Source organism: Saccopteryx leptura, chromosome 7, assembly GCF_036850995.1.
Source record: "Saccopteryx leptura isolate mSacLep1 chromosome 7, mSacLep1_pri_phased_curated, whole genome shotgun sequence".
NCBI lineage: Eukaryota > Metazoa > Chordata > Mammalia > Chiroptera > Emballonuridae > Saccopteryx > Saccopteryx leptura.
The window spans coordinates 64001780-64018520 of NC_089509.1; the positions used below are offsets into that span (position 1 = coordinate 64001780).

At 43.1% G+C, this 16741-nt stretch overlaps 1 protein-coding gene across 3 annotated transcripts in view; it reads right to left on the reverse strand.

Moving 5' to 3' along the window:
• Window positions 1-16741, reverse strand: part of PDE11A (phosphodiesterase 11A) — a 477210-nt gene that overhangs the window by 224868 nt on the left and 235601 nt on the right. For all 3 annotated transcript variants that reach the window (XM_066345959.1, XM_066345958.1, XM_066345957.1), the window contains one exon: window positions 1818-1950. In XM_066345959.1, the coding sequence (XP_066202056.1) occupies window positions 1818-1950 (133 nt within the window). The remainder of the gene's footprint in view (window positions 1-1817; window positions 1951-16741) is intronic.

The window sequence follows — 16741 nt, forward strand, 5'->3', positions numbered from 1 at the left end:
AATGATCATATTCTTTTTGTTAAACTGGATAGTGGCTGTTTACTGCATCATATTTTGTTATACATTTGCATATGTCTTATGAACCAACTTTTTAAAATGGTATAATTTGTTGCTTCTTTTCTTTTCTCCAAAATTTGACTTTATGGTCCAGAGCTACGAGCAATCCATACCAAATTTAGTGCTATAAATGTGGATAGCAATCAACCATTGTCTCTTGACCTCTAATCTAGTAATGTGACTTTGTAACAATGAATTGGCAATGCATGATGTTTCTGCATAGCAAGCTTTTCAGTTTGCTCAACTATTACTGACATTAATAATGAAAGACTGAGAACACTTGATAAAACTGTGTGTTTAGAAATCTGTTCTTCACTATTTTCTAAAATTAAGGAAGAAAGAAATACAGCAAAAGGACAGGCTTTATAAAATCAGTCCAAGCCCAGTCACAATGCTAATGAGGGCAAATACGGACATCTATAATCATTTCCACTCTGCCAGTGACAGAACCAAGGGCAGCGGGGTGGTGTTCTTCCTTATAGAAGGAGCACTTTCCCAAAGAAGGTAATGCAAAATTCAGACTTAATGAAACAACTGAAGAGAGCTGGAGGGTGGTCAGCATTGGGCCAGCTAAAGGAGCACACTGGAGAGACGCCCAACGCAGAATGGGAGTTCATGAAAGGAAGCGATGCTCGGTTATGAATAGAAAATACATGGAGGAGAAAGAGAGTTCCAGGCAACTATAGAAAGGTGGTGAATTCTGAGATTTTAAAAATTCCCTGCAGAGGTCTGCAAAGACGATCTGAATGAAATGACAGATTAGGCTTAGCTTGTAGCCGCCCTGCCATCCTCACGTTCCACTCCACACAATGAAGACAGCACAGGGTAGGATCCAGAGTCTGAGACTAGGACTGAATCCTTGTCTGTCTCCAGAGTCACAAACCAGCTCCCATTGTCTGTAAAATAGGGCTGATGACACCTACCTCTCAGGGTTGCACAGAAGAAATGCTCAGTTATTACTACGAATCTACCCTTTGTTTTGTAGCCTGCGTGGTCTTTCTCCTGCTTCTCCTCCATTGTGACTCAACCACTTGTTCTCCACTGCCTGAGATAAACACTCAAGTCTCTGGGTGACCAGTCCTCGGTTTCGCTTTCTAGCCACACCTACAACCACACCAACTCCTCTCAGTTGTCCAACTCCCCATCCACAGACACTGTAGAGGCATTGTATAAGTTTGTGCAAATTTATCTGTATGATACTCTAAAGTATCTTAAAATTCAAACTTCTGTGTATCAGAATCTACATTATTTTTATGTATTCTATATGTCCACACAATGATGAACATTTTATAATAACAAGCCAATATACTGTTTTATGGGAGCAATTTTTAAAAAATACTGTAGTTGTTCTAGCATCTACTGGGAAATAACTATGTTATACCCATATTTTTATTAGCTATTTCAGAGTTTAATAGAAACTATGATTAATATAAAATATACATGGGTACATTTAAAGCATATGTATACATGTACATTTAATATAAAAAGGTACCCAATCATAAAAGACCATCAGACCACTACATCAGTAGGTAGCCACTTTGCCACAATCAGGGTAGAGACGGGAAACTTTTCTGTCAGTTAACAGTAGGCAATGCAAACAATCAGATCAGAGGGGAAAGATGCAAAAAAAATTGCCAGTAAACTCGGGGGTTGCTGTCAATCTGTCTAACGTGTCCCCCCCCTTTTTTTCCTTCCACTTGAAAACTGTCAACAGAGTAACAGCTAAACCTTTTGACCCCTAAAGAACGGACTCCTCCTACCTCGGCATCGAAGCGCGGGTCCTGGTAGGCATCGCTGATGTTCACTGGGAGGCCTGTGGAGGCCACGAGCTCCGCCACGCTGTTGTTTATCAGCCAGTCAGAGTACGAGGACTTCTCCAAGCTTTCTTTGAAACTGTCAGAACACCAAGGCAGGCAGTAGGAAAAGAGAAAAACATTAGTTTGCTTGAAAGCAAACCAGATAAAACTAAACTTAAAATAGAACTCTCTATCCTCGTTAAGAAGGGATAAGTGACATTAGCCACAGAACAATAGACAGGTAATTATTAGGATCTACTTTTAAAAGACTTACCTGCTACAATGTAAAATAATCAAATGCATGGGCAGAAATGGTAGATTCTCTACAATCCAGAGAACAACTCTAGATTTGTATTTAGGCCCCAAAGCAGGCAGACATAAAGTAGATAACCAGTTAATGGCCAAAATTGAAGCTAGGATGACAACATAGTGACATAACAGATTCTACTAACCTGCCCAGCCCTCCACCATGTAAGTGAGCAGACTAGATGTTTCTGTCTCTCTCTCTCTATCTCTCTCTCTCTCTCACACACACACACCCACACACACACACACACATTAAATCTAAGAATGGGGAAAAATCAAAAAATAAATTGACAATTTAGCAAATTTTAAATGTAGCAAAAGAGTATGTAACCAGTTTTGTAGTCTCAGAGTATGTTTCTTAACAAAAGCACATTTCTTACTTTAAAAATTTCACTAAAAAACCTGCTTTAACTCTATTGACCCTTAATATTAGTAATTCAGATCATATTCGTATTTGATTTGAACTAGGATTTTTATGCTAATGGTTTTGTGAATTTGCCCTGTATCACTTTCACGACACACACCGAATTGACAGAGGTGCTGTAAGAATTCTGAGATTCCCACTCCCCCCATCCTTTCTTCCCTGGATGCAGACTGAGCACAGACAGCCAGGAGCTGTGGAAATGCCAACTTCAGGACTGTTCAAACCAGCCAGGTAAGCTTTCACGGAGGACTTTTCAGGTTTGCGGCTTCGCAGGGATAACTGAAACTATGAAAATAAAAGCAAACGTGCTAGGGCAATGTTTTCCAAACTACATTCTCTGGATTTCAACAGCTGTTAATGAGTGCACTACAGTAAGAATAATAACAACTCTACTGACTTTTTAAACTGCATTATATGTAACCACAACCCTAACACTGTACATAGTCCTTGGGCAGTGTGCCTGTGTGGAATCTGCCCTATTGAGAATGCCGGGAACCGGCACGGAGAAGCCACCGGATGCAGAAAGGAGTGGGAAGCATAGGCGTGACTGGCCGTCATTAATGTATTTCACCTGTAATTGCTGGTCTGTAGCTGATGAAGTCAACATATTCTTGTGAGTGTTATTAATCTCTTATTGCATATAAACATTACTAGTACATAAACTTGTGGATCCCTGCCTGGAAAATGGAAGTTTTAACCAAAAGCTGATCTTGTATTTTCTAAATGGTGCCTAAATCAAAGACGTAAAAAGACTGAGGACTTCAAAGATAAGGTGAAGTTTTACCTTCTAAAAAAAGCAAAAAAGAAACAACAGGAAAGTCCATATTTCATTTTCTCTTTGTTGCATTTTACGCTGTGCTGCAATGAAAGCAACAAAAAGGAAGAAACATGATAAACCACCTGGTCTGATGAGCCAACCTCACCGAGTCGTTTCCAAGTTTATAAAAGGGTGTGCTTGAATGTTGGTAATTTCTTGCAGTGACTAGTTGGTCTGTTCATTCACTCTGTGCTGTCTGTGTATTGTATTCTATACTATGTTTTTAAAAAGTGTTCTGTGAGAAAACAGTGTGGAGAGTGCTGACCTAGTATGTGGTGGGAGAAGAGCCGCAGCAGGACCCTGGGGGTGAGGCAGGGCAGAGCTGAGAGAAAGGGGCTGGGTAGGGGAGGCAGCAGGACCCTGGGGGTGAGGCAGGGCAGAGCCGAGAGAAAGGGGCTGGGTAGGGGAGGCAGCAGGACCCTGGGGGTGAGGCAGGGCAGAGCTGAGAGAAAGGGGCTGGGTAGGGGAGGCAGCAGGACCCTGGGGGTGAGGCAGGGCAGAGCTGAGAGAAAGGGGCTGGGTAGGGGAGGCAGCAGGACCCTGGGGGTGAGGCAGGGCAGAGCCAGAGAGAAAGGGGCTGGGTAGGGGAGGCAGCAGGACCCTGGGGGTGAGGCAGGGCAGAGCTGAGAGAGAAAGGGGCTGGGTAGGGGAGGCAGCAGGACCCTGGGGGTGAGGCAGGGCAGAGCTGAGAGAAAGGGGCTGGGTAGGGGAGGCAGCAGGACCCTGGGGGTGAGGCAGGGCAGAGCCAGAGAGAAAGGGGCTGGGTAGGGGAGGCAGCAGGACCCTGGGGGTGAGGCAGGGCAGAGCCAGAGAGAAAGGGGCTGGGTAGGGGAGGCAGCAGGACCCTGGGGGTGGGGCAGGGCAGAGCCAGAGGGAAAGGGGCTGGGTAGGGGGGGCAGCAGGACCCTGGGGGTGAGGCAGGGCAGAGCCAGAGAGAAAGGGGCTGGGTAGGGGAGGCAGTGGTAGTGAACGGAGCCAGGGAAGGAGCCAGTTTTATCAGCAGGTGTCAACAATCTTTAAACTGGGTTTTTCAGGAGGGGCAAGAGTTCAGTAAGGAGGGATTGGAGAGAGCAAGGAGGAAAGCAGGAGAGAGGAGGAAAGAAGAGGAAACAGCAGGAACAAAAGACACGAAGGCAGCAGCAAGTACAAGAATGTGTTCTTGGAACATTATTAATCCCCTTTGATGGGAGCACAGGATGCATATTGTGGGGCAATGAGACTGAAAAGGAGTTCTGAGCTTAAAGGTGAAGGCTTGGACCAAGGAGATGAGACTTTCATTTTAGACAATGAGGAGCCACTCAAGAGTATTGACCAGGGAAGTAATACAAGTTGAGTTATGATTTTAAGAAGCTTAATCTGGGGACAAAAAGCAAAAAGAATTGGCTCACAGAGATTGAAGGTGGAAGAGGTCCTTGTACACAATTGAGGCTGTGCAGGTGGGAGGTGGTGATGCTGCCCACCCAAGAGATCCAGCAGAGGACTCCACAGGGCTGGTGGGCAGACAGCAGTGACTTACTGTGTTGCCTGTGGAACGATTAGAAGTGAGTAGTTTTGAGGAGTGCAGAGATGAGAAAAGATAACAGACCTTCTATGATCCTGGAACACGTTATTCATTGTTGAAAATCCAGGACCAGAACCTCTATCAAATCTTTAGGGCTCGACATGCTTATTCAGAGTTGGGATTATCTCTGGGGAGAAGAAAATGGATAAGACTGCTCAGAAAGAGAATAGATAAGGACATCTATATTTGCATAAGGAAGGAGAAGAAAGGCAGCTATAAAGGGTGAGGGGATAAAGAGAGGAAATTTTAAAAAGCAGAAGAGGGGGACAAATTCATCCTCACTCATGGTGGGCCAAGGGCCAAGCAGGATTCTTTACCCAATAAGTATGTTTTGTCTTCACGTAAATCCTGTGAGGTGGGTACAGTTTTCTACATTTTACAGATCAAAAAGCGGAGGCTCAGAAATGCTAAATAATTTTCCAAAGTGGAGATAGAATTTTCAGCTACATGGGACTCCACAGTCCCAGATTATTCTGTTTATCCCGTTGCTTCTCAGAGAAGCGAATGTGTAAGAGTAGGGCCAGAATACTAGGTTTCCACCTAAAGGAAAGAAGGGCCAGCCCTGGCCTGGTGGCTCAATGAATGAAGGGTTGACCTGGTTTTGACCCCTAACCACCAGGGCACGCAGGAGAAGCAACCAATGCGTGTACAACTAAATGGAACAATTAAATAAATAGAACAATGAGCTGATGCTTCTCTCTCTCTCTCTCTCTCTCTCTCTCTCTCTCCCTTTCTTTCTCTCTTTTCCTCTCCCTCTCAAGTCAATGGAAAAAATTTAAAAATAAATAAATAAAGGCAGGCCAGTCAACATCACAGAGAGTTTCAGGAAGATGCTGCAGAAAAGAAACAGACTGAAAGTGCAGCCAAAGGAAGAGGCAGGAGGTAACTTTGGACTTGATAACCCAGTGTCCCTACTTACAGAGTTCCCAGAGAAGATGGTGATGGCAATACTCACTGAGCGGGGGCTCCTGAAAGAGTCATTCTCAATGTAAAACATGCTCAGAATTTGGCTTAGCTCAGGCTGCACATCTGTTGAAATCATTATGAAACTGTTGAAAAGTGTCGTAGACAGCAGACTTGACTGTGTGCCAGGCACTGCGCCCAGGCTCTGTTGAGGGGGTTTCTATGAAGGATAAGCCGTAGCCTCCACCCTCCTGGAGACTGCCACTCAGATGGGGAGGTGAGAAACAAACACACTGACATTTAAACAACTCATAATTTTCAATGAAAAATACATCACATGGCTGTGTTGACGACTAGCTGCCAACTCAACTGAACCAATCATGAATGTGGAAGAAATCCAGGGAGCGGGGAACCACTTCCGGTGTTGTAATCCAGCTAAGGTTTCAGAAAGGAGGTGAGGGAGGAGCTGACCTATAGCTGCAACCGTGCAAACAGATTTTCTGAAAACCACCTCTCCATTTCTTCAATCTCATGTTGCACAGGGACATAAATTAACTCCCAGTGTCACCGAGGACTCAGAGACAGTCAGGAAGGTTGATTTGTCACTTGTAGTATTTATATCATGCTCTGGCTTTAGCACCAGTTCAACACAATTCTGTAATGCAGAATCATGTCACTGGGTTAGAGCTTTCAAAACCTTGTTTTTCTTTAGAAAAGTAATTTTGTTTTATGATTAAAAGCCTGAGTTGAAGAGTCAGATATAACTGAGTCAAATGTCTATTTTGTCATTTCTTAGCAAAATGATCTCAGACAGGTTACTTACATTTCACCTATGAAACAGGAATAATACGACTACTAAGGTACTGTACAGACTAAAGTAAGAATTTATGCAAGTGTTTTTTGCACATTATTTAGCTCTTAGTAAACATTTATTTAAAGTCTCAACTGTTTAAAAACTTCTAAAGTAAATTTTGCAGCTGGCTGTTCCCCTTTGTACATTCCAACAATGTGGTGTTGTGAATTTAACCACAAAGGAAAGGGCCCCAAGTACTTCTGCCTCTTGAGGGACACACCTGGTATAAAGGATCAGTTCTTCCCTAAAGGTCCTGTCAGTCAGTTCCTTCAGACCTAAGAGGGTCCTTTTATTCTGTGTGGTTTCTTCCCAATCAAAATAGTAAAGATTAATCGTTCCCAATAGGTTTTATTTTTTTGATAGGTTTTTGGACGCTTAAACTAATATGCAAAATTGAATTAACCAACTTTGTAGACCCCCCCACACACACACACACACCCAATCTGACCAGAGGTAACAAAGACCAACAAATCCAACACTGAGGTTTTCAGTTTGGGCCAGATAAAGAGAGTCACCACTGTTTGGAAACACATCAACCATTTGATTACTGTGCAGTTTGTGGGTACAAATGAGATCACGTCACTCAGTGGGTCTCAGCTGCCAGATGAGTAACTGCAAGACCACAGACAACTCTCCCCGCCCCGTCTCTAGGGAGACACTCTTTCACTTGAGACACCCACTGCTTGGAATCCTCTTGAGGGAGGCCAGACACTGTCTCCCAGAGTGCCAAGACTTTCTGAGCTAAGGGACAAATATCTGCAAAGTACTTTGACCCCTAGTTCCTAAGGCTATAATGCTTGTGTCTACATTGTCACTAGTTTCCTCATTAAACAGCCCCTGTACCTTCTGCCCATACCCCTCTCTGTATACGTAGGAGGTAGTGATGAGCTGATCACCCATTTATGGATGGGTTTCTGTGTGCCCACTCCTTCCTCTATGAAAAACAATGTGCTTATTAATCATGTCATGTATGTGGATGTCTGGTGTGAATGTTGGTGGGTATTCATGTATGTTGCCAAGATATTTACTGCACACCAGTGCACTATAGAGAGAGGGAAAAAGTGGCCTATAATTCTTGACAACATCCATTTGTTGATGAAAACCAAAAGTTAGTTGAGAAATCAGTAAAATATTTTCAAAGTTTGTCTATTTTAATATGTCAATGTTAATAGCTTCTCACATGCAAGACATAATGCTACTCCAACATCTGGAGTGAGGATGTTTCTTAAAAATCTGACATAACACACACACACACACAGTAACCTGACCAGGCTTTGGCACAGTAAATAGAGCATTGGCCTGGGACACAGAGGATGCTGGTTCCAAACCCCAAGGTTGCCAGCTTGAGCAACCGAGGCTCATCAGCTTGAAGCCCAAGGTCACTAGTTTGAGCAGGGTGTCACCGGCTCAGCTGGAGCCCCCCAGTTAAGGCACATATGAGGAAGCAGTCAATGAAGAATTTAAGTGCCATAACGAAGAATTGATCTCCTCATCTCTCTTCTTGTCTGTCTGTCCCTCTGTCTCTTTCACTAAAAACAAAACAAAAGACAAACAAAAACACAGTAGCAAAACTAAAAAATCCTTGAAATAAGAGTCTGAAAAAAGTAAATAAATATAATCATCACCTACTCTTCAGTGGCACTTCCTTAAAAAGTAAAAATTAACCACTAGTTTATTTTAACTCTAAGATTCATTTATAATAACAAGTGAATTGTAAATAAATCCTTTGGCCCTGGCTGGTTGCTCAGTGACAGAGCATTGGCACAGCGTGTAGAAGAACCAGGTTCAATTCCAGGTCAGGGCACACAGGAGAAGCAACCATCTACTTCACCCCTCCTCCTCCCCCTCATCCTTCTCTCTCTCCTCCTCCTACAGACATGGCTTGAATGGTTCAAGCAAGTTGGCTCTGGGCATGGAGGATGGCTCCATGGCCTTGCCTCAGGGGCTATAAGATCTCAGTTGCTTGAGCAATGGAGCAGTGGCCCCATATGGGCAGAACATTGCCCCGTCGGGGTTTGCTGGTCAGGGCTCATGTGGAAGTCTGTCTGTCTCCCTGCCTCTTAATAATAATAAAAAAAGTTGTAAATAAATCCTTTAACTTGTTTTTTTTACTAGAACCAGGTGCATAGGAAAATGTAGGTTTTTAAATGAGTTTACTGGAAAGGGCTGCATTTTAAATTCTCTTTCAGTGTCGTCTTGCTTCCAAGTGTGAGACTCAAACTGACTTCAAACAGAACTTCATGAGCTCAAATATATTGACTGTGGAGAGATAAAAGAGAATTACCCTATTACAGAAAAGGTGGCTGCTCCTGAAGTGAGGGTTGACATGTTGCAGAGTTGTGTAGAAGAAAAATCAATACAAATAAAGCAAAACAAGACAAAATAAAATACCCTAGACCAACTTCACCGCCTTTTTTTTTCCCCAACAGAGACAGAGAAAAGGACGGATAGGGACAGACAGGCAGGAAGGAGAGAGATGAGAAGCATCAATTTTTCATTATGGCACCTTAGTTGTTCATTAATTGCTTTCTCATATGTGACTGACCCCTTGCTCAAGCCAGTGACCTTGCACTTCAAGCTGGTGACCTTTGGGCTCAAGCCAGTTACCATGGGGCCATTTCCATGATTCCATGCTCAAGGCAGCCACCCCGTGCTCAAGCCAGCAACCTCAGGGTTTCGAACCTGGGTCCTCTGTGTCCTAGCCTGGTGCCCTATCCACTGTGCCACCACCTGGCCAGGCTTCATCATCTTCAATTGTCTGAAAAACCTATCTTAGCTAAAAGTTCAGAGAGAACTGCATGAAAAAAACCTTAAAATTATTTTTTAGAATTAATTCTCAGAATGAGGCTCCAAATTACAAGACAAAGTATCTGAATAAAATGATGTTAATTATTAGACTATGTCTGTATTGGTGTTTTTGTTCTCAACACTAGAGTTTACTATGGTCTTCACTATAGATTCCCAATACTCTACTCTTTCAAAAATGACCATTGGTAGGACCCCTATTAAGCGCTAGACAGTAGTAGTAGGATAAATGTTGCATGAGCGACCAATAAGAGTCTTTGACTTTTCGCTGAAAGGAGTTGGCATATAGGAACCTATCTATATATGGATGTTCAGCTCAGTCCTGTATTAACCTATATAGAAAGAGGTATAAGTAAAAGCTAAAGGACCCATAGCTTCAGTAAGCTCACAACAATGACAATGGATTATGATCGATATCCTAATGAAAGGAGGTACAGGATATTATGGAAACAAAGAAAAGAAGGGTCAACCCTGTTTGGGTCAGAAATAGTATTTGGGAAGCCTTTTCACAAAAGAAGTTGGTCTAAGCTGGTATTTGTAGAATTAGTAGGAGTTCACCTGGTAGAGAAAGTAAAAAACAATTTGGACAAAACCACAGCTTGAGTAAAGCTTTAGAAGTATGAGGTTTTCTGTATTGATAAAATAAATAGTAGAGTTAGAACTTAGGACTCATAGTGGCAGTGCTGGAAAAGGCTACAATGGAAGTGGCCAACCAATACATTGCATAGTCCTATCTATGTATACTGAATCTACAACCACAAATATGCTGATGGTTCTCACATCCCTATCAGCAGGTCATTGAGTTCTAAGTTTCATATATATATATCCAAGCACTTTCTGGATACTTCCTCCTGATCATCCCCAGGCAGCTCAAATTTAACATTTTCAAGACTAAATTAACACACTTTCCTTAATGTGCTAACACATATTAAAAATTGTTAGCATGAACTAAAAATAGATCATTGGTTAAGGAACATTAGTTTCAACATAGACACAATCTATTTCTCATTGTCAAGTAATGATCATCAATTTCCCTCTGACAGCTTGAGTATTATCCAGTGCGAGTAGGATTCAGAGAGATGAAAAGTCAGGAACTCCAAAAACTCTTTAGGACAGATATTTCTATTTTATGGTTTACAAACAAAAACTTGTTTTTGATCTATAGGTTGTGCCTGGTACTATTTGCCATTTTGCTTCATCAACTAGAAGTCAATCTGAATTTTTGTTCACAAAAAGAAAGTCCTTTCCTTATGTTTCCTTCTCAGATAAGCCTGTCTATTCCTGGGCCCTTCTGGAAGCATTGAGCTATGCAACATTATTTGAAGTTGTCTTTCAATTAAGAGATTAAGAGACTAATTCAAAACCAGTGGGACTCAAAGCTAGGACCTCAGCAGGAAATCTCAAACTCCCAGAACTAGGACATTAATAATCTCCCACTGGTTTCAGTATATCTTTGAAGGTTACCAAACAAGTCTTTTAGTCTTAAAAAGTAATGAAAGTGGAATTAGCAAGCAAAACCAGCCTGTCAGTTCTTATACTGTGGTAGTAGAGAAAGATGCTCTAAGTTGCAGAAGTTCCTAATACTTATCATGACCTGTTAATAAATTTGCTTTTAAGGTCTTGCCTGAGGACACTTCATCACACTCATTTCTTTCATTTTAAGCATTCTGTGTTATCAGAAATTAAGACATGGGGACTAAAGAACACATACTCTAGCCTTCACTTCCTCAAGTTGTACAATTAGAATAATAAGATTTGTCAGCCAATGGAGTTGGTGTCAGTTTGAAGAAGTGTGTTGTTACTCTCAGATGGGTGTCAGACAGCCTTGGTTTAAGTGGTTGCTGTTTACAATTTTTCATCATATAGCAACAACTGGTTTTCACAGTCAAGCAATTCTTGGGGGTGGGCTTTGTTGGGAAACAGCTGTGTTAAGTTTGCTCACTTGTACTTTGCCTGCTTAGTGCCTGAACATGTGGCAGAGCCACGTGTGTATAGTGTATATACGGCTACGAGTGCTTTTTCTCAGGGTATATTGCGAATTGCCTGCCCACCCCTGTGAGGGATCATTTTTTGCTGTTCATTCACCTGCTGCTGTGACAAGAAGTTTTCCTCTGCCTGTTTGCTCATTTCCTGTCATGAGACTCTATTAAATGGGAATGGCCCAATGCTTTCTAATTCTGCAGTTCCTCTACCATCTGCCCGAATCCAATTTGAACCTATCTGGCCTCAACCATTGGCATTACATCAGGCATAGTGGGCAGGATTCAGATCAGATTGGTATAAAGCCACCAACACCCTTGAAGGGTGGGATAGAGGAGTGGTCATCATTCTCCAGCATATGATTCCCTGTGGCTGTCCTTTTGGGGGCATGGGCTGGGTGTTTTCTATAGCCCTTCAAGAAGAAACTGACAGCTCTGTGTGAGAGGCTGCCCAAGGTCAAATGCTCCAGGATGAGCTACTGACTGATCGCCAAGAACTCCAGCATGAGCTGGAATAGTCACTGGAGAAAGAGTTGCAGATTTGATAACTGTAGGGCAGGCTACAGGCTGAGAACTAGCTTGAACTGTAACAAGCACTAGAAGAAGCTGACTGCTCTTGAGAACTACTGTGTGAGATACAGGCAGAACACCAATGGCACCTGAAACTGAAATGGTCTCTGGAGAAAGAATTAAAAGTTTGCGAGCTGCAATTTGCCCAATAAGTTGAACATTGGCAATGACAATTGTTAGAAAAACAACTGCAGGTTCAAGAGCTCAAGTCTCAGATTCAGGCCAAGTGCTTACAGCAGCAAGAGCAGAAGTGGACCCTGAAGAAAGGATGCATCCATGCCAGTGGAGTGGCTTTGAGTCAGTGGGAGCAGGCATTTCTAACTCCTCCTCTTCTGAGGAGGAGGTTGGGCCAAAACTGCCATCCATAGACTCAGAGCCCAGCCTGTGGTCACCCAGAAGGTAAAAACCCATCAGCCAAGAGTGCCTTAGAGGCCAGCACAACCCCCTCTGCAGGTAGTTGAGCACTCTGTGATCTGGCCCTACATCCAAGCAGAGCTGATGGGGTTATGGGCAAAATTCAGGCAGAAATCCATCAAGCCCTTGGAAGCTTGGTCGCTGCGGTTGTGGGACATAGCGGGTGAATGGCATCATGGTCTCTGGAACAGAGATGGAGGAATTGGCCTCCATTACCATGCATTCCTCCTTAAGGCAACATCTTCAGAACTTCCATGACAACCAAGGAAACCATACCCTAATAGAATGGGTGATGGCTGCCATTCGTACAGTCTGGCAGGATGCTGGAGACTTGCCAGAGGCAGTGAGTTGGTGGCAGCCATATATGGAGCTGCAGCAGGTCCTCTAGGAACTAGGTTTGAAGAATGCTGCTTTCAACCTGAGGTCCTGTCAGCCAGATGAGGAAGTGTTTATGGCAGGAATGAGGGCCTTTATTCTCTGTAGTGCCCCATCAGCCCTTTTGGGGTCACTAGTGGTTATCTTGAGCCTTTCTGTGGGGCATCCCATCAACATGGTTACACAGATGGTAGCAGATTAGGGCAAGCTGGATGCAGCATGGGATTATAAGGCTGTGCAGGCTGCTGCCCATGCTGCCCCCGACAACTAACAAGAGATATGAGTCTGTAAAGGTACCCAAACACAGATGTAGGTAGATCTGATCGCAGCTGGGGCAGATAGAGAGAAATTGGATAGCAGGTCTAATAAAATTCTGTTAGAGCTTTGGCAGCAGTTTAAACCAGAACAGAGGTTCCAGGTGCTGAAAAGCAGGGGAAGTGGGTGGCCCCAGTAGCTGCCTAGAAAATGGCTGGTGTTTGGGTTGCATGGTTACAGGATTACTTGTTGGAAACAGCTGAGGGAGAGAAGGATCCCTAAGACCCATATTTCCAGTTTTAATAGTGGGAAGGCCGAGAGACCTAACAGAAACAGGCAGGGCCCAGAGGTCCCATGTGAAATTGACAATGCACTGGTCCCTTTCTAATGTGTAGCAGCTGTTGGTATTAGAAGATAATAGGGGCTTTTTTTGCTGCTGCTGCAGCAGAAGTAACTAAGAAAACTGTCAAGGCGGCACAGGCATTGAGTGTGTTTGACCCCGCCAAGCCCTATAAGCTTGCTGAGGGGTTTGGATGGGGCTTGTGGCAATGACAGAGCACTTATGGAAAAGGGCTGAGGTCTGTTAATAAAGAGCTGTATGGCTAGTTGCCTGTAATGGACTTTTTACCTTGGATAATTTGCACAGACAGCTGGGCTGTCTGTCATGGACTGATCATTGAGGGGTATAATGGATTCTTGGACTGTGACAAGAGGGGGCACTGGCCCCCTTGTTAGATGGACATGCCGTTTATGGACAGTATAAGAGACCCTGATGGGGGGCGTGGCACCTGTGGAGGCCCTCCTGCACCACACAGCTGCTCTCACCCAGTGCAGAGATGCACCAAGGACACTTTATTCAATGGACATGGCCCTGGACTATACAGGCCCTCCCACCTATCATGGGGTAGGGGGCTATAGGGGACCTCCAGCACTCTGCCCAGGGAGACATTGTGAAGAGCACCTTTGTAATTACTGTCATTTTTGGTATAGTGTGTGCCTTTGTAATTTGGTTGCTGTAGTCTGTACTGTTTCTGTTTATGTTATTATGTACCTCATTCCTTACACAGGGCCCATCGCAGAAGATACCTGTCATGTGGATTGTGAAGCAAGCCAACTCTAAAGGGGTGGAATGTCAAGAAAACAGCTGTGATAGGCTTGCTTGCTTGTACTTTGCCTGATTAGTGGGTGAGCATGTGGCAGCACCTCACGTCTATGTAAGAGTACTGGTGCTTGCCCTCAGTGCGGATGGTGGCTTGTGGATTGTGGACTGCCTGCCTGCCACTGTAAGGGCATTTTTTAAAAATTAATTTTAATGGGGTGATTTTGATAAATCAGGGTACATATGTTCAGAGAAAACATCTCTAGGTTATTTTGACATTTGATTATGCTGCATTGCCATCACCCAAAGTCCAATTGTCTTCCGTTCCCTTCTAACTGGTTTTCTTCATGCCTCTTCCCTCCCCCAACCCCCTCCCTCTCCTCCCCCCCTCCCCATAACCCCCACATTCTTGTCCATGTCTCTGAGTCTCATTTTTATGTCTGTAAGGGGTCATTTTTTGCTGTTCGTTCACCTGCTGCTGTGAGAAGAGGTTTTCCCTGCCTGTTTGTCCACAGTCGCAAGAGCATGTTAAATGAGATGCCAGCAAGAGTAAGACAGTCAAACATGAAAACCAATTGTTAAGGCATCTGAGTTGCCTTAATTCTATTTACTGCATAGCATCAATCTAAGGCACAGCTGACCTACCTGGTCTACTTTATTACGTTTGATCTCAGCACTTATTCATGTGTCTTGTTGTTCATGGAATGTTTTTATAGTTTTCATTCTCCTCTATGACAGTTTTACTAGAGTGACAAGCCCACTAGTCTGAAATGAATAGGAGTAATGAAAAGCCTTGTCTTTCATTTGAATTTTTATGTTCAAAGGCAGGAAAAAGAAAAGAAGGAAATTACATATATTTAAGAGGTAAACGTTAGATGCCTGGGAAATATAGGTTCTTGAGTTTAAGAGTTTGGAAGGGACATACCTTCATTAAAATATTTCTTCTTCACTGATGTTTAGTTTTTACAATTAGCATTATTCAAATGGGGCATGGACACTACACCACTACTGTCATGGAGGGTACTTAGAAAAGGACGTTTCTGGGGAAGGGGGAACACGCAAGCCCAGAAGTATGGTGCCATGATTTCCTGAGGTGTGTTTTGCTTAGATAGGAAGTGTTTCAGGGGAAACATCACAAACTGAAAGCACTCTGTGTATTTTTAGGGACAGCAGGCAGAAAGTATCCAGGTGACTCTGTAACAGAGCAGCTTCCTGGTAAAGTAGCAGCCTCAGAGCTTAGTCTCTGGCACCACTCTTGTCTGTCATAGAGCTAACTCAGACCTGCTTTGCCACTTCTTTGTTAAACAACTGAAAAGGGGGGTAGAAATGAGCCTGGAGAGCCACCTGGTTCTCTGTTCTTCCATTAGCAACATTAAATATTGGCATAATAAGGTTCAGCGGTCCTGAATTTGATAGACAATGAACTGTTAAAAAAAAATGTCCTAAGGTTCTTGTTTCAAGTTACATAGTAGCATATTATGTTCCAAAATGACTGGTGGCAGTAGTGATGGTGCTATTTTAATTTTTAAAGATTTTCTTCATTTCCTTCCAATTAGAAGAGCTATCACATTTTTATTTATGCAAAACACCCAACTCATGTTTCTTAGCACAGTACAATAAAGATGCATGAAGAAGAAAGTAGGAGAAAGAGGATACATTTATAATATGCTGTGGAAATATTCCGTCCTAGTATGTATGTTTGTTTAACATTCTCTGTTATGCCAGATAATACTGAAATTAAAAAGAAGGTAAAAAGAGGAGAAGAAAACTTCACAATTGATAGAGTAAGGACCACTGAAAATTTGTTCTTCCATAAAACCAGTGGGAACACTAGCAAAAAATTTCAAAAGTAATGTTTTGAGAACTCTGTAAATTAAGGAAAAGCTTGCAAAATTCCAAGGTATGTTTATTCAAGAAAAACAGTTGAATCTTTTTAAAGACAACATGTTTTGTGGCTTTTAACTTACTTATTCTCATCTCCCCCTTCCCAGCTCCAGGGTAGCTGTAAAAACAATCTCATAACCGTATTAGCTGTGAAAAACCACAGCTAGCGGCCACTGGCACAGAAAGAACTGTTCTGGACCTCTCCACAAGTCTGTCCCCAGATCACTGACATTATTTGACCTGTTTGCCCACTCCATGGAGATCTCCACTCACAGAGCTTGTCTTTACTCAACCTTGCCTGGAGTTTGCCCGCTGAGAACAGAGTTTACCCCTGGAGCCTTTGAGGGGGGAAAACCCTCAGCAGCAATTGTTTAGCATTGCAAGTGCCTTTGGCAAGCATAAGGGTTGCAACCAACCAGAAGCTGACAAGAAAACTTAAAAGAAGAAGCAAGGCAATGATATATTTGGAGGGAACTTTGAAAAGCTTTGACACATTCTTGGAAATCAAGTAGGGTGTGTACAGCTGTAGAGTTGAATCTATGTCCAGAAAAGGCCTGAGAAGGTCCTAATCTCTCAATTCTAGCTGATCTTGACGTTCTTCCTGTCAAAGAAATGAAAGTATTCCCCAGATGCACCCAGGTCC